This window comes from Rhineura floridana, chromosome 4 (genome assembly GCF_030035675.1).
Source record: "Rhineura floridana isolate rRhiFlo1 chromosome 4, rRhiFlo1.hap2, whole genome shotgun sequence".
Taxonomy (NCBI): Eukaryota; Metazoa; Chordata; class Lepidosauria; order Squamata; family Rhineuridae; genus Rhineura; species Rhineura floridana.
This window is the reverse complement of record NC_084483.1, coordinates 77,674,662-77,698,866: the sequence shown is the minus strand read 5'-3', so window position 1 is coordinate 77,698,866 and position 24,205 is coordinate 77,674,662. Positions and strand designations below refer to the sequence as shown.

The 24,205-nt window shown below is 41.3% G+C and overlaps 1 protein-coding gene across 13 annotated transcripts in view; it reads left to right on the top strand.

Moving 5' to 3' along the window:
• Window positions 1-24,205, top strand: part of FBXL4 (F-box and leucine rich repeat protein 4) — a 59,020-nt gene that overhangs the window by 21,187 nt on the left and 13,628 nt on the right. For all 13 annotated transcript variants that reach the window (XM_061623407.1, XM_061623400.1, XM_061623397.1 and 10 more), the window contains 4 exons: window positions 1,566-1,911; window positions 4,409-4,653; window positions 17,097-17,310; window positions 22,562-22,633. In XM_061623407.1, the coding sequence (XP_061479391.1) occupies window positions 1,566-1,911; window positions 4,409-4,653; window positions 17,097-17,310; window positions 22,562-22,633 (877 nt within the window). The remainder of the gene's footprint in view (window positions 1-1,565; window positions 1,912-4,408; window positions 4,654-17,096; window positions 17,311-22,561; window positions 22,634-24,205) is intronic.

Genomic DNA, 24,205 nt, shown 5'->3' with positions numbered 1-24,205 from the left:
GTTGCAGAGAAATGGAGCTGGGTATCGTCAGTGTACTGCTGACACCTTGCCCCAAATCTGATCACTGCTCCCAAGGGCTTCATGTAGATGTTAAATAGCATTGGGGACAAGATGTTACCCTGCAGCACCCTACAACACAACTGCCAGGAGGCCGAAAGACAATCGCCCAGTGCTATTCTCTGAAAACGACTCTGGGGGTAAGATCGAAACCACTACAGTGTCTCTGATACCTGTTATTGCACTCTTTTTTGCTCTGTCTGTTCAGCACATATACTTTTAAACTGAACGTTCCTGTCTGATATTGTTTCATCCCAGTTAAACTTGGTTTTTACTAGAAATTCCAGCAGTTCTTGTCATAATAAAACTCTTTAATATTACGTTCTCAAATGGCCTTGACACTTCTATCTGACTTGTGCAGGTATTAATCTTTTGTGTCATTGATTCCTAGCATAATTGTGCTGTGATGCATATAGCTTCAATATTACCAATTAAGCTGTGGTGTCACTATTGAAAACTTTTTCTCCATTAACAGTAGAACATTGCACTCAAATGTCAGATGCGAGCCTTCTCTAGGAGTCATGTATATCAATAACAGATATAATTGTATCCTCAAAATATAGATTTATTTTTACAAATAGTTTCATACCTTGAACTTTTTATTCAAAAGCAGCCTGGAAAATTTCTAAAGCATATAACTCAAAAAGTGGTACCTTCTAGAATGTTGTCACAACTATCTCCATTCTAATTGGATATAGAGCCTTCTTACCATCTGTGAGTACCATAGATCCTAATTTGCTATTGGTACATTTTCCAAGGTGAATAGCCCTAGGCAACTTTATTTGTCAAGCCTCAGTTCTTGTTGTGTGGAAAGAACTTAATGTTGAAACCTAGTCTTCATTCTGGTGATCATGTAGGTGTTACCATAATGGATGGCTAGTAGCTTTTTCATTATAAAACCATTCCTCAGGCAAAATTGTTCTTGAAATGGATTAAGAATTCCATCCTATTGAGCTATTTCAACAATAACACCTATCTTAAAACTTTTATTTTTAAAATACTGGATTGCACAACTTGGACATGCACTAGGATGAGTTGGCCTCCCAAGAATAACCATTTCTTCAAGCACGACTGCCGCTTCAAGGTTAAAGATTACAGTGCCCAGGAGAAAAACTTCCAGCCACAAAATGTGTGCAGTACACATAGCCAGTGTCTGAAAAACATTCACATACACAAAAGTTCCACTTATGACTTCAACTACAATTACCTGAAATTCTTCAAATGATCCCTTACATTGTTTACTTATTGAAATGCATATTCACTGAGTTTGTTATCTGTTTTCACACCTAAACCTGTATAAATCTTGATATGTTCAAAGGAAATTAACTCTTCAGTTATTTGACTTTTTTCTGTGTGAGTTATTGGTTAAATTTTGTAAACTAGAACACTTAAGAGTGATTTATATCAGCCACATTTTTGTGTTTTTCATACCTGAACTTAATGTAATCGCTTATATTTATCTTTTTGCTTCTAATAATGTTACAGTATGTGTGGGGTTTTTTTCATAGATGGGATATCCTTTGGTCAGAGCCGCCTACCAAGGTAAATTCACCTCATGGACGTCGGTTTACACCCAGTATCAAACAGATAAACTTTCCTACAAACCTAATTCGTCTGGAAGTAAACAGTTCCCTTTTGGATTATTACACTGAATTGGATGCAGTAGAATTACATGGTTTAAGAGAGAGGCCTGTGCTTTCATGTAATACTTCATTGATTGATATGAATGATCTGGATGATGAAGAAGATGAAGAGAGAAAGAGCTGCAGCATGGACAGTCTTAATAAGCAGTTTAGTGCTGCTGCCTTCAAGGAATGGACAACTAATGGATACTTTGATAAATTGCCTTATGAGGTAAAGGAGTGGGGATTCTTACTAGACTGAAGCAGAATTACCATAGAAGTTAGAATACAGTGGTTCATTGCAGGTTCACATACGTGGGCAAGGCTTCACCTGCCCATGTTTTTTTTAAAAATCCCATTATCTTGCTGTGTTTTAGGAAACCATAGTTTCTTTCACAGTTGTGTTAAACAGATCCAAGTAATGTTTCATCAAAATTCCAAAATCCAACAGAATGCTAGCTAATATTTATTATTGTTATTATTATTAAACTTTGATCCCGCCCTTCCTCCCAGAAGGAGCCCAGGAAATATTTGTCCCCCATGGAAGTAGTTATCTTCTCTTGATCTGTTACAGAAGACATTTACAAAGTGTAGTTTGTCATTGGTCATCATGACTGTGATAAATGTGTTTTAAATGTTTTGTTTGTTATATGGTATTGATTATAAAGGAAGCTAACCCAGTTTTTGGAATTTCCTTTACTTTGAATATTCAATTAAATCAAATTGGGGGATGTATATTTTGTTTCCTCTTGGAAGGAAAAAAGGTTGTTACTGAACATCCCTCCAAGGTTCTTTTATTTTATGTAAACAGACTGTTTGAAAAGAAAAGAGAAAAACAGAAATAGACAGCAGCTGCAATTTCCCCCCCAGTAATACATAATAACCACAATGGTTTGAAAGAGATTCTGCATGTTATAATACTAGTTTTCAAAAGCAGATATTCAACAGCATTCTGGGAGTCATTCTGAACACATCATGTCTCCTCACATATTCATTATAGTATCAAATTATGCTTTATGCTAGGGTACACATGCACACAAACACATAAAAAGCACATTTCTGACAGACACCAGACTCTAAAGTAGTAATGATTAATGGCTGTTAGGCTGTAGGCTTGGAACCTGTTATCTTTGTTTAATCAAAAGCAAAAAAAAAAGTACTTCAGTTACATCTTAATGTCATAATCTTACTGACATTTCATTATACCCTTTTCATTTCAGGTATCATGAAGTGTAATTTTAGTCTAAAATGGGATTAACTTTTCTGGTGTTGATACTGACATGTTAAGAGATTTCTGTCTTTAATGCAGAGTTACTGATGTGTAGATTAACAGATACATTAAAAATGAAATTAAAGGGGACATTATTGAGTTTTTCATAGCCTTAATAATGCTACAATAGAAAAAATATGAGAAGTATAATTTTGTTCTCTTTGAAGATTACAATTTTATTTTTAAATCTTGCTTTACAGTTTTCATTGCAGTGGCAATGAATGTTGTCACTTTACCAGTAGGAACATAGGAAACTGCCTTATACTGAGTCAAGCCATAGGTCCATCTTAGCTCAGTATGGTGTACACTGACTGGCAGTGGCTCTCCAGGGTTTCAGGCAGGGTTCTCCCGGCCCTACCTTGAGATGCCAGGGATTGAACCTGGGACCTTCTGCGTGCAAAGCAGATACTCTATCATCAAGCTATGGCTCTTCCCCAAGCTACAGATCTTTGATTCACTGCTGTGTTGGTTCACAAATAACAGCTTGATCATATTTTTGTGACAATAAAAATGCTAACTTTGTTTTTTATGAGTGACAACAGCTCATAGTATTAGACTTGGGAGATAACTTGCCTCTTGCACAGCACTGACCTGATTCCAACTCCATCATCAGTGCAAGCTATTGGTAACCACTTGTGCTTTTGTAAAGTAAGTCACTCTGGAATCCTGCAAATCCAGAAAACCAAAATTATGTAAGAAAGCTAAAAATATCTCTTTGGCAACAATTGCAGCAGACTAGTTAATGTGAATTTTGGATCTTTGCATATTTGTTAATGACAGACTTTTCTAGTGACATGAGCTTGCGATGTTATACCTGACTCTTGTTTTGGCTCTGTGACGACATATAAGTCAGGTGGCCATTTTCTGAACAACTAGTAGTTGAGGTTATTTCTAATATTTATATCTTACATGTAATATTTAATCCATGGGGTCTCGGAGGCTAACTGTTCTTTTGTATGCATAGCGGACACAATCAAGCCGCATTAAATTCAGTGAGAGTGAGTTAAGAATGTTCTTTACTCTCTCATTGAAATTAATAGGTTTTAAAAAGTAGTTCAGCATGCCCAATAATGAAATAGCTGATTTTGCATGTTTGTGTTGGGAAGGCTGTGTGTGTTTAAAAGGAACTCAACGATGTTGTTGTTTAAACTTGCAAACAAAATAGAAATATTCATGCATGATTTAAAAAAAATCTTGAAAGAAAGAAAAGCAGATTTTTTAAAATAAACAACGAATGTTGCTTATATACAGTAAAAACGAAAAACGGGGTGGGGGGAAGAAGCACTAAAAAGAATGACTAGGAATAGAACATTTGTATCCTGTACTTTTCCCCTAAAATAAATTCATCTTTTAAAAATTAGTGAAATAATGGGGTATTATATGGTAAACTACAGTGGAAAATGTGACTTTTAAAGTATTGAATTATGGTGCGATCTACTTTTCTGTGCTTTTAATTCAGCTCATCCAGTTAATTTTGAGTCACCTTGCAGTCCCAGATCTATGTAGACTATCGCAGACGTGTAAGCTACTATATCGGCATTGCTGTGATCCTCTACAGTACATTCACCTCAGTTTGAAACCTTATTGGGCAAGGATAAATGACACAGCTCTGGAATATCTACAGTCTCGTTGTATCCTTGTCCAGTGGCTGAATTTATCTTGGACAGGAAACAGAGGAACCATTTCTCTATCTGCTTTTAGCAGGTCAGTGTTTATGTTTGAATGATGATGTGCTCAATATTTGAGAACCATCCTCCACCTCTGCTCCCCAATTCCTGAAGTAACCTTTCAGAATAGAGGAAATGTTCTCTTGTTTCTTTTTAACATGGCCCTAATCTGGCAACAATAATTCGAGATCAGAAATGGGTTTCTGCACATGGATTTGCAGCAGCAGAGGGGATGCAATGTGACAAATATTTATATTTTAAGCAACTGGCTTTTGTGCATGCTTTATTCCCTGTTAGAGGCAGTGTTCATCTCTTGGAAGTGCAGGGAGACTGTAAGGTCAGACTTCCTCTTTGTAGTCTCTTCCACTTTCTCCCATACCACTCTCCTTCTACCTGCCAAACAGTTAGGTGGCTTTGACATCTCAAGACATAAGTGTAGAGATGTGCGAACAGAAACCTAAGTAGAGCAAGTGGACTTGCTTCAGCTGTGCTTCAGGTTTCTTATATCATGGCAGTAATTTCCTATCTGAGAGAAAGAAGGAAAGTTTACTGGGTCAGAGAAGGTAGACTTCCTGAAGGAGAATTGGGAACATAATCTCATTTCTAAAAGATTAACAGTAACTATGATGCTAGCAAGGAAAGTTGTATTAAGAATATTGCAATTCTAAATATTAGTGCCAGGATTTGGATTAGATGGGTTTCAATTTAGTCCAGCCTTATGATTTTGGGATAGGCAACCTAGCCAGGGCAGCAAAACTTGAGTTCTCAACCTTTTATCCAGTCAAGTGAAATACCGGAAGAAGTATTGGTTCAGATTTGCATCACTGGTTACAGCTATCCAGCTTTCCATTTATGCAAATTCTCTTTTTCTAGGCGATAAACTCTATATTATATGACTATCAGATGGCTTATGAGAGCATGGTCAGCTGAAGAATATTAAAGCTTCTTTACTAGAGTGAGAAGTCAAGCTAGTGCAGATAGAATGATCCTATTTTCCATAGGAGGAATGCCATCATGCAGGTTATAGCTCCACCTATCGTCCGAAGGCAAGAATGTTTCTGAAGTCAAGACTAGGGGCGTCAGGCCCCTCCCACTCTCCAGTTCATTCTTGCCTTCGTCCGTGCAAGATATTTAGCTAGCTCTAGATAAGTGTTTGTGTATTGTGTGACAGAGTGTGGAGTTTTCTGTGTGTGTATTTTACGTTGTTCCCTTCCCTCTGTCTTGTCCTTTACAACTGTTTGTGTTACCATTCCTGGGGAATTCCCTGGGGAGGTTCTCCCTTGCCCGGGTGATTTCTTCCCAGGACAAAGCCTAACGGCCCTTTCAGAGAGACCGCAGCTGCGGTCTCTCTTCCTCAGCGGCGGACGCAGCTTTAACTAAGAACTGCGGCTGCAGTTTCCTACCCAGCTCCGCCGCCTCTTTTTTGTGCCCTTACGATCGGGAGCCTGCGGCTGCGGCTTCCCTTTGTCTTCGGCTTTTTTCCGGGGCGGCGTTTCCATTCTCCCTGCCAAGAGCCTGCGACCGCGGCTCTCCGCCTCCCGCTCTTAGCTGATTCTGCTCGTTAGGCTGCCTTGCCTCCCCCGACTCGTCCGCGACACTTAATATCTCGCCGAGTTGATCTCTGCAGTCCGCGGCTGCGGCTTACCCGTTTCCCGATACTATTCCTGCTACGGGGGTTCGCTGGCCGCTCTGCCTCCTTGATGGAGGCTTACCTACCTGATTTTACAGCCGCGATTGCGTTCCCAACCCCGCGGCTGGAGAACTATTTAAACACGTCTTTTTGCAGTTAAAAATTTCTGACAGCCCCTTTTCAGCTACTAGTGCTCCTCGCTGTCCGCCATTGCTCCTTCCTTATCGAAACCATTGTCTCTGTGCAACGTATCCGCCATTTTTGATTAAAATTTTCCCGCTGTTTTCACGGGCGCCATTTTGTTTGCCCCCTTTTTTCCCCTCCCTTACTGTTTAGTCTTTTTCGTCTTAACAGGGGGCCTAGCTTGAAAGAGCTGTGACTGGCAGTGAGTGTGTGTGCTGCAGATAGAACCCTATAGTGCCAACAGTTTCTTCCTACTAAATCTAGCTGCCTATTGCAACTATTCGACCGCTACAACTATTGAATCTACATATTCTCATTGACTGTCTCAAGGCTGTGGCTGTGAACTAAGCTGTTTGATTTGTACATTCTGCCCCACTCGTGGCCATGTACTAAGACTGTGGTTATTGTGCAACGCTGCCATACCGTGCAAAGCTGTTCGAAAGGGTACATTCTGCCCCATCCGTGGTCGTGTACCAAGGCTGTTGATACTGCAAAGCTGTTTGATCTGTGCATTCTGCGCCATCTGTGGCCGTGTACTAAGACTGTTCATATTGTACATTCTGCCCCACCCGTGGCCGTGTACCACCGCTGTATTAATTGTACATTCTGCCCCATCCGTGGCCGTGTACTTAGCCATCTGCCAGTGCATTCTGCCCCATTCATGTGCCATGTACTGAGCTTGTTCGGGTCTGTGCCATTCTGCCCCATCCGTGGCCGTGTACTGATACCCTTTAAAAAGTATATGATGGCTGAACAGCCAGAGACAACCCAGGCAACCAAGCCAAAACCATCTAAAGCGGCCAAGCATAAGCATTCCAAAGGCGTTGCCAAAACTAAACATCTTTCCAGCCACAGCACATCCAAGCGACCATGCTATGTCTCTGCTCCAGTTCCCGAGAGAACAACTCATGAACAGTTAACGACTCTATTTCATTCTCCTGCTGTTTCCTCTGATGAGGAGGACTTTGCTGGTTTTCCTGACCAACCAACGGTCAGCCAACCTGGGGCTTACTCATCTTCACTGCCTGTGGGGCCGTACATACCGCCGCCTCTACAAGAGCAATCCTCTACATCACCGGAGCTACAGCTGTCTCATGAGTTCATATTACAACTTCAAGGCATGCTGTCGTTCTTCGCTCAGAGACAGTTACCATCACAAGTCCCCACTATCCCCCAGCACAGTGGGGATCACGTTGTACACAATGAGACTTATCCATCATGCTCCCCAAATCCTTTTGACATTGCCAGGGGCAGGTTTGTGGATGACTTTTCTTGTGGGGAGGAGTCCCCATTTGCTCTACAAGCCAACGGAGACGAATGGAGTGACCAGTCAGAACATGAGCAGGATGCATCTTATCGTCTCTTTGACGCCTCAGATTATCAACCTCTTGCGTGCAGAGTATTAAATGCACTTGGTCTTCAATCTACGCAAACTGCAGCTGCCACTCCCACTATAAAAGGGGCCAGGGTGTTGAAATCCCCCACACCAGCAGAGCACTATCTTCCTGTGCCAGATCCCATTGCTAAACTGGCCAAGGACGAACCGTCTCACCCCTTACAAGCACGTTGCTTTACTGCCCTTGTGGACAGACTTTATTCTTTGGCTCCGGACTTTACCAACAGACTAGCCGTCCCTGGCATAGACGAGCTGATTTCCAGCCTAGTTTCCAGATCCCTTTTGCCAAGGGAAGGAGATTATCATTTAAAGGACACCACTGAGCGGAGTCTGGACTTTGCCTTACCCAAGAACCATGAGGCCACCGCCTTCTCTATGCGTGCTTCTACTTCAGCCTCAATTTTTTCCAGGGCAGCGATGATGTGGCTGGATGACCTCTTAGAGGATCCTAATCCAGATCCTGTTTCTCTGCGAAGATCACTGATAAAATTGCGCAAGACAGCTGCTTTTGTGGCTGATGCCACCTTGGACGCCAATCAGCTCGGAGCACGCGCTATGGCAGCTCAGATTGTTGCCCGACGGACCCTCTGGCTTCGTCACTGGCAAGCTGACTCTACGGCCAGAGTTAATCTATCACGGGCACCTTATTCTGGCTCATTACTCTTCGGCAAGGAAGCCCTAAAGGCAGTGCTTGTTGACCCCATAGAGGCTCGAAAGCCTGTCTTGGCCATGTCCAGAAACGTTGAGCGCAGACCTTTCAGATGTTTGCGCCCCATACTGCACGTCTCAGCCCTTTCGAGGAACGTGGCCCGGGGGACGAGGCCGCGATTTCTCAACATACGATTTCCGCTCCTCCAGAGGAGTCTGGCCCAGACGCTTCCCAGGCAGAGGTCAGTACCAGGGGCGCAGAGGTTCCTCAACGTCCTCATACAGGGGAGGGTCTCGCCAGCGCAGACAGTATTAGCGCAATCCCGGTTGGGGGCAGATTGCTTATGTCCGGAGAACATTGGCTGCGTCTGACTCAGGTCTCCTGGATCAGAGAACTTTTTTGTTATGGATATGCAATTGAATTTTGGGCAACACCTCCAGACAAGTTTCATCCCTCCCCCTGGCCCAGGGCACCAGCCAGGCACTGCATCATGCAGACTGCCATACATCACCTCTTGGACATAGCGGCGATAGAGCCAGTCCCTACAACAGAGAGGTTGGAAGGGGTGTACTCCCTCCTATTTGCTGTGCCCAAACGAGATCTGTCATGGAGGGCGGTATTGGACCTCAAGTTCATTAACCGTTTCGTAAAGTATCGCAGGTTCAAAATGGAATCCCTCCACTCCATTACAGAAAGCCTGCATGAAGGAGACTTCCTGGCTTCTATCGACCTAAAGGAAGCGTATCTCCATGTGCCTATTTGCATAGCCCACAGAAAATTTCTTCGGTTTGCCTTTGGCTGCCAGCATTTTCAATATCGAGCGATGCCGTTCGGGCTCTCGTCTGCCCCGAGAGTATTTACTAAGGTGCTACTCATACTAGTGGCTTACCTCCGGCTTCAAGGGGTCCATATCTACTCCTATCTGGACGATCTTTTAATACGGGCGAGTTCCAGGGAGCTGGCTCATCGCCATCTAACGCTCACGCTCCATGTCTTACAGGCCCACGGCTGGCTAGTCAACTTCGACAAAAGCCATCTCCAACCAACCCAACGTCTACAGCATCTAGGGGCGATGTTGGACACCCTGCAAGCGACAGTGTTCCTGTCCCCAGATCGCATAACTGCTATCACAGACATCGCAAGATCTCTGATGCACAAAACATCAGCAGACGTCATGCTTCTAGCCAGGGCTCTAGGAATGTTGGTGTCCACCATTCATATTGTTCCATGGGCTCGAGCTCATACTCGCCAGCTACAGTGGGCCTTGCTGCCGTTCCAACACGACATTGCCAGCTCAAACCATCGAACAATTCCCTTGAGCCCCACACTGCGTTTGTCATTCCGCTGGTGGACGAGGGTACAACATCTCACCCAGGGCACTCCGTTCAGAGAACCCCGCAGGACTGTCATCACCACAGATGCCAGTCTCCTTGGCTGGGGAGCCCACTGCAACTCCCAGTTCGTTCAGGGGGCTTGGAACACAGCAGAGCAAACTCAGAGCATCAATTGGCTGGAACTAAAGGCTGTCCACTTAGCTCTGCTTCATTTTCAGTCTCTGTTCCACTTGGACCATGTTCTCATTCGAACGGACAACACGTATGCCAAATCTCATTTAAACAGACAAGGGGGAACCAGGTCTCTTCCTCTGCAGAACCTAGCTTCCCTCATATTCGACTGGGCAGAGCAACATCTGCAATCCTTAAAAGCAGAACATCTCAGAGGAATTTTGAATGTGACGGCAGACTGGCTCAGCAGACAACAGGTGTTCCCTGGAGAATGGAATCTTCATCTGACCGTGTTCCATCTTCTCCAGGGTCGGTTCGGCTCCTTCTCTGTCGACCTCTTTGCCTCCAGTTGCAATTGTCAACTACCCAGGTACTTCGCTCGATACCTGGACACAACAGCGGAAGCGGTGGATGCCCTGTCGCTACCGTGGCTGGATGGCATATTGTACGCCTTCCCTCCAATACCACTGTTAGCCAGAACCTTGAGGAAGGCGCGGGGCGAGAGGGCCAAACTGGCACCATATTGGCCCCGTCAACCGTGGTTCTCGGATCTCCTTGCACTGTCGGTGACGGATCCTTGGACACTCCCGGTCAGGCCAGACCTCTTATCCCAGGGCCCAGTATGGCATCAGGACCCCAGTTGGCTCAACCTAACAGCGTGGCTTTTGCACGGCGACATTTGAGGTTGGCTGGACTGTCTGACGCTGTTATTGACATTATCTTGGCCTAGAGACGACCATCCACCACCCGTATATATCAACATACTTGGGTGGCATTTTCCAGGTGGTGTCAGACTCAGCACCTCGATCCTTCACAGGCTACAATACAACAGGTGCTGCGATATCTTCATGGGGCCTCATGATGGGACTCAGACCCAACACATTGCGTCGACATGCGTCCACTCTGTCGTCCATTCTCTCAGTGTCCTCTACTGGTGCCCCTATTGCGTCACATCCGTTCATCAAACGCTTCCTCAGAGGCACTGCTCTACGCTCACCGGCTGTAGCCCACCGTTTTCCCTCATGGAGTTTGTCAAAGGTGCTGCAGGCTTTACAACGCCCTCCGTTTGAGCCCCTCAGGACTGTGCCTTTACGTCTGTTGTCATTCAAGGTCCTGTTCCTGATCGCGATCACTTCTGCGAGACGAGTTTCGGAACTGGGCGCATTGTCTTCTGCCCGCCATCTCTGTGTCTTTCACAAGGACTCTGTTGTGCTGAAAACTGATCCTTCCTTCCATTCCAAGGTCAGTTCAGTTTTCCACTGCAACCAGGACATTGTTCTTCCTTCATTTTGTCCGAATCCTACCCATCCTCTCGAGAAGGCTTGGCATTCGTTGGATGTCCGGAGGGCTCTCAAGACCTACCTGTCCAGGACCCAGGAGATACGATGAACTGAGTCTTTGTTTGTATCCTTTCATCCAAGGTCTATGGGGCATAAAGTAGCTAATTCCACCTTATCCCGCTGGTTGCGTGCATGTATTACTTTAGCTTATGAGACCCTTAAGCTTCCAGTTCCAGCTAGTATAACCACTCATTCCACTAGGTCAGCGGCCACTACGGCTGCTTTTGCTACCAACGCCCCTGTTGCTGATATTTGCAGAGCTGCTGTTTGGTCTACTCCACACTCGTTTATAAAGCATTATAAAATAGACCGTTATGCCTCTGCCGATGCCTCTTTTGGCAGACGAGTGTTGCAACAGGTTCTTAAGGATGATTAGCACGTGGATGGTCCCTCCCTGTTATGGGTTGCTTTGGTACATCCTGCATGATGGCATTCCTCCTATGGAAAATGGACCATTGGTCTCACCTGAAGAGTGATTTTCATAGGAGGAATGCCATCACGACCCTCCCAGTTGGAGGAAATTTGGATGCCTAGTTGGAGGATACCTAGATTTCTTTTCTAGGGCTTTTATATATTCCTGTTACACTATTTTATTACATTCACTAGTGAAGTCAAGACTGCTATTAATGTTATATCACTATGTTAGAGTCATGTTATTATGAATACTGTTATTGTATTATGTCTCTGCTGGTAGGCCAGTTGGCCCTTTTTTCCTGCACTTTTAGATATCTCTGTGGACTCACTGCGAATGAACTGGAGAGTGGGAGGGGCCTGACGCCCCTAGTCTTGACTTCAGAAACATTCTTGCCTTCGGATGATAGGTGGAGCTATAACCTGCATGATGGCATTCCTCCTATGAAAATCACCCTTCAGGTGAGACCAATGGTCCAATTCCTCTTTATCATAGTTAAGGAATGGTGATGTACTTGCTATCAGCGAGTTTAACTGAAGCTCTGTTTGCACATTCACAATACTGTCAAAAGACAGAAAATGTTGATATACAATGCAGAAAAACAGTAATTCTTTCATGCTTAGTTGAGATGGAAATGCTGGAAATCATGGAAGACTGAACGACAATCTGTTTGTACTCTACTAATTTAAATGTGTGGTTTGCCATTCTTAAGCTAATCTATTAAAATTAGCAAAATGCATTTCAGACATTATATTTTTAAGAAGTCATTTGCCATCTAAAAGTTATTGGGTTAGATCTAGACTTGCCTTCTGCAATTGAAAGGTCTCCTGGTTGTGATCAAGTGAGGGAACCCACTGGAGAAAGGGACAGGAGCAGTTTTTTCTGATTTCCCCCATAGCTCCTCAATATCAACTCCCACACTGTTTCTGAAAGTTCCCTAATCTGCTGGTAGAGGCTTTCAGGGGCTACAGGGGAAGGAGGAATCTGCAAAACTTGTCTCCCTCCCTGCTTTCTGTAATGGAAGCATCCCATGAGTAGAACTCTGCTCATGGTTAGCCTGGGTCCACCCTATTGTGGTGAACATTTTATTGGGCTGCAGGCCACAAAACATCTTACTTTTTTTTTTAATCCTGTGGAGCAGTGAGTAAGTTTTCCTGGATTTTAGTTTTTAGGTAGCATGCCTAGTGTTTATATCCTTGGGGGTCAAACTTTAGATGAAATTTATAGTGTCATTTAAAAATAAATAGATAACTAGATATTTGTTTGTTTTTCTGAAAGCATTGAGTATTGATAGAATATGTATTAACTCCAAGGAAATAGAACAAATTAGAATAGTGATCTAAGAAATCTGACAAGCAAAGAATATATTACCATGAGAGGACAGAATGCTTCAGGCATGTGAACATCCTGAGGCAAAGCTGAAGGTAATTTAACTTAATGTCCATCTCCTTAGGGCAATATAAGAATGTCATGATGCTTCACTTTTGAGAATTACTAAGTTTGCTAAACTTCTGTGGTTGAGCTAAAAGGGGAGTTTGGGAAATGCTAAGTGGGACAATAAATCAAATATATTATGATATATTTGAATAATTTTATATTGCTGTATCAATGAAAGAATGGCATGTGAAAAGAAAATAATGCATAATCATGTTACATGTGGATAGTTTTGTTTTGGCATTAGCAGAATAGTATTTTTAACACTTCTTGAAATGTCAGTTGTAGGCAGGGCTGTGGAGTCGGAGTCGTGGAGTCGGAGTTGGGAGCAATTTTGGGTGGAGTCGGAGTCGGGAGCAATTTTGGGTGGAGTCGGAGTTGGAGTCAGTAGAAATGTACCGACTCTGACTTCCAAATAAATTTTGATTGACAAGAAGCAATTTTGGGTGGAGTCGGAGTCGACAGTGGAAAAATAGAGGAGGTGGAGTCGGACAGTGGAAAAATAGAGGAGGTGGAGTCGAAGGTTTGGCGTACCGACTCCACAGCCCTGGTTGTAGGGAGAATGAACTTTGTACTGCTGCATAATATTTACTATTTTTCTTAATTATTATTTAAATTTATTACCCACCTTTCTTGTCATGGATTATCAATACCTTGGCACAGTCATTAACCAAAATGGAGACAATAGTCAAGAAATCAGAAGGCAGCTAGGACTGGGGAGGGCAGCTGTGAGAGAACTAGAAAAGGTCCTCAAATGCAAAAAACTAAAAACTGAAAACTAAAGTCAGGATCATTCAGACCATGGTATTCCCGATCTGTATGTATGGATGTGAACGTTGGACAGTGAAAAAAGCAGATAAAAGAAAAATCAACTCCTTTGAAATGTGGTGTTGGAGGAGAGCCTTGAGCATACCATGGACTGCGAAAAAGACAAATAATTGAGTGTTAGAACAAATTAAACCAGAACTACAATTAGAAGCTAAAATGGTGAAACTGAGGTTATCATACTTTGGACACATAATGAGAAGACATGATTCACTAGAAAAGACAATAATGCTGGGGAAAACAGAAGGGAATAGAAAGAGAGGAAGGCCAAACAAGAGATGGATTGATTCCATAAAGGAAGCCACAGACCTGAACTTACAGGATCTGAACAGGGTGGTTCATGACAGATGCCGTTGGAGGTCTCTGATTCATAGGGTCGCCATAACTCGTAATCGACTTGAAGGCACATAACAACAACAACAACAAACCCACCTTTCACCCAAAAAGGTAGGTTACAAAAACCTAAAATCACAACATCGCAAAAAATAGGGTGGGTCCTAAAAACATACATCTCAGGTGTCAAAGGCCAGGGTAAAGAAGTGTGTCTTCATCATTTGCAGAAAATTTTACAGTGACGTTTCCAGATGCACCTCTGTGGGAAGGAAGTTCCACACCTTAGGGGCTGACACAGAGAATGCTCCCAGGCCACCCCCCTCGAACTTCTGTGTGGCAGAACTACCAAAACATCCCCTCTGCTGATCTCAACACCTGAAAGAGCCTGTAGAGATAGAGGCATTCTTTCAGATATTTGGGACCTAAGTGTGTCAGATTCTTTCGGATTACCAGAGATGAGATGCAGACAAGAGGTTTGCTTACAAAGAGTTAAAATTTATTGAGTAACTTACAGCATTCAGCCAAGTATTCCCAATAAAAGTGGATCAGTCCCACCGCTCTGCAGTAGCGGACGTCAGAGACTGAACACCCATACTGGGCACAGATCAGGTTTATATAGCATAAATCTTGGCACATAACATTGGCATACACATGCAGTTACATATATGATTGATGAGAGTATACACTTTGAAATAACATATTATGACATATAATTGGCTGTTCTGATCTTTTCACAGAACATCTTCAAAGCAAACTAATTGCTAAAAACTATAGTATCGTTCCAGGTGCACCTTAGTATCCTCCCTTGGCAAACTTCATAGCTATCATCTTTATCTTCATCTCTACTAACAAGCATAGTTTATCATTGACCGTTACCTGACTTATGTTCTAGCTGCACTATCTGCTCATTGACCGTCCTTCGACCCATCCATTGAATCTATGCCTATCAGGGCTCTCTGAAGTTTAACAAGGTACTTGCCAACATCATACTAAGCAAGCCAACTATAAAATACCTACTGATTAACATATACTTGAATACATGCCTAATTGGGGTCCTTTAATATCTTTACGCTAACAAGATACATTCCCAACATTATACTGGGCAAGCCATCATATCCTCATTAAAACACCTAGATACTGCAGTTGGCTATGAGATGATCTGACATACCCAAGGATGCTGGGGCCTGAAAGGAAATGCAGGCTTCCAGGCAAATCAAACTTTTAACTTTAAATCTGTTCTATTATGCTAAGGCCTGAAAAGGATACAAGCCTTCAGGCTAGCTCACAAATACTTATTGATCAGCTTAAGGCTAATATAACATGCTGGCACAGGGTGTACACTAAGTGATTGAGGGCTTTAAACACTGATGTGAGCACCTTGAATTAAGCCCGGAAACAAACAGGCAACTGATGCAGCTGTCATAGAGCAGCGGTTATATGAATTCTGAAGGGAACCCCAGCCAGTTATCTGGCTGCTGCATTATGGACCAGTTGAAGTTGCCGAGTTTAAACCACCCAGAGCTGGTTTAAACGCTTTTACTGTTTATATGCTTCAGGAGCAAGAAATACGTCTTGAGTTTTAAGTAGCCATCTCCTTTAAAAGTCGACATTTCTGTTCCTTACTTTGTAAATTATGATTAAAACAAAATTTATATTTATTCTATGTTCTTTTTTTGTTTAGTCAGTGAAAATCAAGGGATGCTTATATTAAGAATTTTTCTAGAAGTATTTCACTGAATTTGAATAGAATTGGCTTTCCACCTAATGGGTTATATTCAACTAAGTCCTACTCAGAATAAAAATTAAAATTAATGAAATTTATGAAAATTTAATGAAAATTCATTAAAATTAATGAACCTAAGTTAGTCATGTCTATTAACTTCAGTGGGTCTACTATGAGTAGAACTAGTGTTGAACACCACCCAGTGCTCTTAAACTTTGTAATGTAGTAGCGCTATAAAATTGGCCTCTAGAAGCCACTTCTTATGTTAATGAAATGTGTATTAAATAATGTGATGCTGAAATTCTAAGACTTTTGTTTGCTTCAAAATTTCAATTGTATGGTTCAGTGACGACTACTGATCTTTAATGAAACAAAATGCTACTGCTTCCGGACTCCTTTCTTTGTATGCCACAGTTAATCCATGAACAGTAATTTCTTCCACCAACATTCTCTGGTTCCCTGGGCTCCCTGACCCCACATCACAGTGACAAGCCCCAAGCTGAGGACATAGATTATGCTTTGGGGACATACGGAGTTGCACTGTCCATCTTTGCAACCCTGAGAACTGCTTCTTGGGTTACAAAAGTTTTACAGAGAAAACACTTCAGTTTAGTAATTAACATAAAACCCAAACATAAATCATATTTGATACACTGTGGATTTTTCCAGACACATACATGGGAAGCTGCTATTGTCTTCCTACTATATACATGCAGTGCAGCATTTCTGAGTGCTAACTTTGCAATATATGAAGTGGACCTCAGCTTTCTACTCTTGAGTGTATTGTGATGCTTGCCTCTTGCAGTTGTAAGACTGCTTCCTCTTAATCTTTGGAGTTCATTATGCTGACCCCTCACTTCTGTGTTTAAGCTATTGCTATACTAATAAGGCTCCCTGTTAGGCTTGCATAGCTTTGTCCCTGAGCTGCTGAGACATGGCAGGGGAAATTACTGAACTTTGCCAAGTTTTTTATAAACTACTATAAGCAAGGAGTCCAAGGACACTTCTTTTCCTACTGAATTAAATCACATAACAATGTTCTCTTTACAGGTTCCTAAAGGTTTGTGGTTCAGAACTAGTGCGCCTAGAATTGTCTTGTGGACATTTCCTCAATGAGGCTTGCTTGGAGGTTATTGCTGAGACATGTTGGAATCTTCAGGAATTAAATCTCTCCTCCTGTGATAAGCTGCCACCTCAAGCTTTCAATCACATTGCCAAATTGTGCAACCTTACACGTCTAATTCTTTATCGAACAAAAGTAGAGGTAGGAGCAATATTTTTTCTTGTATTTTTACCAGTGATGATAATAGTCAGATTTGAGAAATATAATAGAATATAGTGTCTTTGAAACAGTCATGTTGGAAAAAATCAGAAAAAAACTCTTAGGGTGACATCCAACACCACACATGGAAATTGCCCTGTGCACACACCCCAAATCTGTCTCGGGATTCTCCAGTACTCCAGAGCAGATTTGGGGGGAGCACAAAGGTCTTTGGGGGGGAGGAGGAATCCATTCTATCAACAGCATCCATTCTGTTGGTGCATGGACACCATTGGATTTAGCATTTAGACCGTAGTTAACAAATTCAGTTTGCATCTGCTAATCTACGATACATTCGTAGTTCACCGAATATTTCTTCTCCCTATTCCTAGAATTTTTAATGTGTATAGTGGGAATTCCATTCCCTCCATTCTGTCATGTGAAGTTTAGCTTGCTCTCTTCTGGAATGCTGATTGCTTCTTTGGTGTCCTGAGATTCATTCTAGAAAAAATCAGAAAAAATGCCATTTCAGAAATTTATAGTAATGGGGGTTTCTCAAACTATGTTCATTCTAAATTCAGCAAACTGTTGTGCATGTACCCTAAGTTTCCTACTTCCTGAGTAAGTGACTGCCAAAACAGCAATAATAATGCCAAATTGACTGCCAAAACAGTGATCGTGATAATTTTGTTCAATGTTTTAGCTTCATCAGTAATAGAACTCTATATTACTAACTGAGGGTAGAACATAATTAATGTATCCTGATCTCTGTTTTGGCAGTCACTTACACACAGATTTAACTACCGCTTGTATACTGCAGGCATAAATACCTTCCTTGCTGCTACTGGAAAATATACCTTTTGTAATCTACGGGCTATTAGTGTGTGAAGGAAGAGGTTCATGCATATCATGCCTCATTTTTCAGACTTAAATTATTGGCTGAAATGGCAGCCAGTTTCACTGAAAACAGGTTTCATTTTGCCCCACATTCACTCATACACCTGGCCAGTTATCCCTGTGTTTGGCCAATAGAAGACCAATTTTACCATTTGAGAATGCCTTTTAGAAGATACCCAGTTTTCTACTTAAACAACCCAACTGTAGTTTCCCTTCATGAATGCAATCTGCTGTTTCCAAAATCAAGTTCAGATTGTATATAATTACTTCTTAAATATTCTTACTTTTTGCAAGCACTTACTGCAAGTTATAATTTTGCTTCAGTCATCTAAGTAATCTATATATTCTGCTAGATTAGGACTACAATTATTCTCAAAAGAGTTTTGTGCTGGTTGTCTCGGTACTTGCTGACTCTTTAATCTTTTATTCATTGAATATGCATTCACAGCGTACTTCCAGAATTTGTTGGCATTGATGCATTTGAGGTGCACAATGGACAATAAAAGGACTTTGTTCATAGTAATTTGACAATGCACATCATTATTTTGGTTTGTATATGTATATTATCTTGATTTGATTATCATCTTAAATTTCTGTTTCTACTTCTGTGTTGGAGCCAGCATAATCTTGATAAAGCAATCAATTCTATAATTCTAGTACTTTAACATTTGAATATATCAGAATGTTGCATGTTTTAAAAAATGAAGTATCAACTCAAATTTCATGTAATTAACTACCTGACCATTTAAAAAAAATCATATTCTACATAAGAATTGCTCAGTTTAGAACTTCTTGCAAACCTATGTTTGTGTAATTTTATATTTTGTACAACATGGTAACATCTTAGAACTGGAATTGGAATAATGAGGCACAGGTCTATCTGCTTGCAATCTAGTTTCTAAGACATCTGGAATTTGGGCTCATGCTGACTGAATCCTTTAATTTAAAAAAAATCATATTCTACATAAGAATTGCTCAGTTTAGAACTTCTTGCAAACCTATGTTTGTGTAATTTTATATTTTGTACAACATGGTAACATCTTAGAACTGGAATTGGAATAATGAGGCACAGGTCTATCTGCTTGCAATCTAGTTTCTAAGACATCTGGAATTTGGGCTCATGCTGACTGAATCCTTTAATTTTCTGGCCACCTTGAAAGGCCGCCTTGCTGCACCCAAAAGGGGTTGTGTATTCCCTGAAGTATAAATGAGGCAACAGTATACTTTTTTCCAGTTTTCTAAACATGCATGCAACAGTCATGTATTCATGGCTTCAGACAGTTTTCCAACCATTGTATTTTGACATTTGTAATCACTGGGGTATCAAATGTGTGCTGTATCAGACATACAATTTTCTGCATGCCTGCTTGTATGGGGTGAATCAAGCTTAGTTGAGCAGATACTTTTCCTTCTTTCCATTGGCACTCATAACAGCTGCCACCACCATTCAGGTAGTATGGGGCTCCCCACCTGCCCGTAGCACTATTTCCATACTGGGAAACAAATATACTGGTTCCTTATCTACATCTGCTAGCCATTTAATGGCAAGATATTTGTACTTTAGGAAAAGTTGTTTGTGCAGGCTTGTGGGGCTGGGGGGAGATAAGAGAACCGGCAACCTACAGGGAGTTGATGAGGCAGGCTGGTAAGTGTGCAAAATCCATGCTAAGTCACAAAATCTGGGTTGCTACAAGTATGGGTACAACTTCCACTGAAATTTCACAAAGTGGCCATATTCAGCAATCAAATTCTTATTCATGAGCTGCTTCCACTTGCACACAGCCCCTTCATGCCACTTATCTCCTCTCTTCGCATGAGCAGAGAAACAAGCCAGAAAGCTTCAATTAATAATGGCTTCCCATTATTTCTGAACCAGAAAACGATGGTTAACGTCTTCCAAACAAGCCAAGATTCACAAGCCTGCTTTAAACCATGGCTTTGTATCTTGTGTGTGGTCGCACAAGGCTCATGCATATCCTGGCCTATCAAGTCAAGAGCTGATGTACAAACTAGGTCACTGTTAACAGAAGTAATTGTACAACAAGGAAAAACAGATCATCTGAATTTCGTTCAAAGTGTTCTGTTTTAAATGCATCATCAGCTCAGTTAGGCACCAAGGTGAATATCCATAAATGAGGAGCTTTTATAGAATAGACCATTGTTTTATTTTCTCTTAAACAATTCAGTAAAGAAAATTTCTTCTAGAGAAGCCAAAGCACAGTACACTTTGTTTTCATTTGCAAAAACACGTACTTGTAAATATGTCTTAAAATGTCCCCTCCCCTTTAAATGTGATTATACAACGTGTTCGTTTTCATTTCAATTATCCAAATGTTACTTTCCCATGTGGGTGGGAGGAATTGTATTTCATTTTAGCAACCTTGCACAACCCCATTGTATGAGAAGACCAATTTTGGTACCTAAGGTCAAGTTAGGTCATGATAATTCCGGTTTGTATCCAGTAGAACAAGGCATGTACAATTATAGTCAGCATTATATTTTATTAGTCTGGCTTTCATTTTCTGTCTGAATGCAGAAACATATTTTATAATGGAACCTTAGTCTTGCAAATAAAACTACTTGACTGTACAGCTACCCTAAGTTTGCCTTATGACTGAACACCCTCTTCTTCAGAGTCATACAAGCCACATCTAAGCCATGAATTAGGGAGCACTGGTGTAGAAGCTTTGCATCATATGCTAAGCATGTGAGAGAGCAAGTTCGAAATGATATAAAAAGTGGCCAAACTGAACTACCAAATAATGTATCTAATGGAACACTGCTTTCATGTTGTTTTGAGATAATTATCTTTGCTGTATTTATTATTGTGTTTGTGTAATGTAAAAATCCAATACGCCTCATGGAACCTATTGACAGTTGTTTCTTTTAATGGCTGATACGCTGTAACTTTTCACTATGGTCTCTGCCCTTTTCATTCTTTCTTCTCCTCTTACAATGTAAAAATATTCTCTGGAGGCTAAACCTATTCACTCATCAGCCTGTACATTAAACTAAGCTCAGTTAGGACTCATTTGTGTCATTAATAATCAATAAAAATCAATTGTCCATAAAGACTACAGTACTAAAGAGGTCATCAAACTTAGGTTTGAATACTGAAATTCAGTATTTGCTTGAAATAGTCAATCGCTACATAACTTTTAACAAGATTCTAAGTATTGACAATTGTCTGGGAAGCTTTCTGTTTACATTTTAAATAGTAACTAGTTGTTGCATAACACTGCAAACTATGATATTAATATGACATTGCAGCAGACATTCTGGTTTAAGATTGAAGGGATAAGTAGTTATAGTGATTAAATAAGACTCATATTCACTCCTCGGCATTGGTTAATTATTAGATTTTTAAAATATATTTTTAATAGTAAACATTCTGGAAAACAAGGCTTTCCCAAGCTTTTATAAGTACTACATTGAGCAAGTGCATGCAGTTTGTATTGTTATGGTAAAATATAACATTTAATTTTTATACTGTATTAGAAGTAACTCATTCAGACTTTTTTATTTAATTCTGTTGGTCCCTAACCTGTTCTTTCCCTGTCATTCAAGCATGTTTCTAAACTAAAAATCACACTAAGGTTAAAATATACAGTACAGAAATCTTTATTTCGGGAAAACATAAACTCCTATATATAGGAGATAGATACACACATACATATATAAGAATGCTCACAACCTCAAAAAATGCCATTTTGCAAGGTGCATCAGATTCCCAGTAAAGACCCTTAATGTTTTAATGATGTGGCACTTCACCATAAACATGTTTAAAATGGCAGAAACATAACTGTAAAGTGCACATTGTATTTGTTTCCATCTGTATGTTGCTAGTGACAGGTGCTCAATGATTGTCAGTATCCTTGTCAGCAAGAGCATACTGTGACATTAAAGTCACCAGCTCAATCCTTATGCTGTATGACTCTATTGGCAGTTCCATCAGGCTGTAGCCGATCAGTGAATGTCAGAGATGCTGCACTTTTCTGGGATGTCACCAGCCCTCTCTGTTTTTGGTTTGGCCTTGCTTGTTGTTTGAACTTACCAGACTTCGAAGAGTTTTCCTGAGGGAAATGAACTGATAGGTCAAGGGAATAAAGGTGTCTTTAGGGCATGCAAAACCACATCCAGAGTGACTTATTATATAAAGGCTTGTAATGATTACCTTGACTCTAAGCCAATCAATTATTACAGCATCTGGGGACTCATTAAATGGCATTTATGGTGTCTGTTACCTAGGTTTTGAGCTGAATTTCAGGAAAAGTGGTGACAGCCTTTAATGTCTAATTGACCCTTTCTCTTTGTGTTTGCTTTATATATTTGCTTCTGATGTGTTCCCCAATGGCAGCAAACAGCACTGCTCAGCATTCTGAACTTCTGTTCAGAGCTTCAGCACCTCAACCTGGGTAGCTGTGTAATGGTAAGTTTTAAAAGTTCAGATTTTGTGTATGTTACCAGAATTTAGTCTTTCCAGCTCAGTTATAGAAAAATCTAATGGCTTGTTTTCATCCTTTCATGTCAATACACGTTTTACAAAAATATAAAATGAATGTCCATCTGCCAAGCTTAAAGTTATATTTTACCACTTAGATTACTTTATAGAAATTGCAGGAAACTTCCTGTGTATGGTTACAGATTTTTTCCCCAGTCTCGTGAACAGCTATTCTCTGCCTGGCTTTGATATTTGATAAGAGCAACCGTGTGCATGATTTTCAGGCTGCTTTTTCATCACAGATGTGAAAAGACTTGCCAGTGCATTTAAAAGATAAAATACTTGCATACATCCTAATGCCAGACCTGGAGAGGCCTGACCTTCTGAATTTCCTATGACCATGGAATGTGATACTGAAGGCTTTGTAACCACAGAAGTAGAAACAAAAGAAAAAACATTTGCCTTTAAATGTTGCTTCCAGACTGCTGCTACTTTATAGTTGCTTACTGGCAAATTCAGTACACACAATCAAAGTGGATTTGGCGCTCTTGCACAACAACATGCTTCAAAACAAAATTGGATCTCTTGTAATAAGCAAAGTGACAGGGAAATGCACTGGAAAGTATAAAATACAAATTAATTGATGCAGTGTCTATGCCCTGCAAACAAATTATATAATACTAAAGTTGGAAAGCACCTATAAGGCCATCGAGTCTAACCCCCTGCTCAATTCAGGAATCCAGCTTAAGTATACCCAACAGGTAGTTGTCCAGCTACCTTTTGAATGCCTCCAGTGTTGGAGAGCCCACCACCTCCCTAGGTAATTGGTTCCATTGTTGTATCACTCTGACAGGAAATTTTTTCTGATGCTGAAATCTGGCTTCCTGTAATTTGAGCCAATTATTCCATGTCCTGCACTCTGGGATGATTGAGAAGAGATCCTGGCCCTCCTCTGTGTGACATTGTTTCAAGTACTTGAAGAGTGCAATCATATATCCCCTCGGTTTTCTCTTCTCAAAACATGCCCAGTTCTTTCAGCCTCTCCTCATAGGGCTTTGTGTCCAGTCCCCTATCATCCTTGTTGTCCTCCTCCAGTTTGTCTGCATCTTCCTTAGAATCATAGAATAGTAGAGTTGGAAGGGGCCTACAAGGCCATCGAGTCCAACCCCCTGCTCAATGCAGGAATCCAAATCAAAGCATTCCCGACAGATGGCTGTCTAGCTGCCTCTTGAATGCCTCCAGTGTCAGAGAGCCCACTACCTCTCTAGGTAATTGGTTCCTTTGTCGTATGGCTCTAACAGTTAGGAAGTTTTTCCTGATGTCCAGTTGAAATCTGGCTTCCTGCAACTTGAGCCCATTATTCCGTGTCCTGCACTCTGAGACGATCGAGAAGAGATCCCGGCCCTCCTCTATGTGACAACCTTTCATGTGCTTGAAGAGTGCTATCATATGTCCCCTCAGTCTTCTCTTCTCCAGGCTAAACATGCCCAGTTCTTTCAGTCTCTCCTCATAGGGCTTTGTTTCCAGTCCCCTGATCATCTTTGTTGCCCTCCTCTGAAC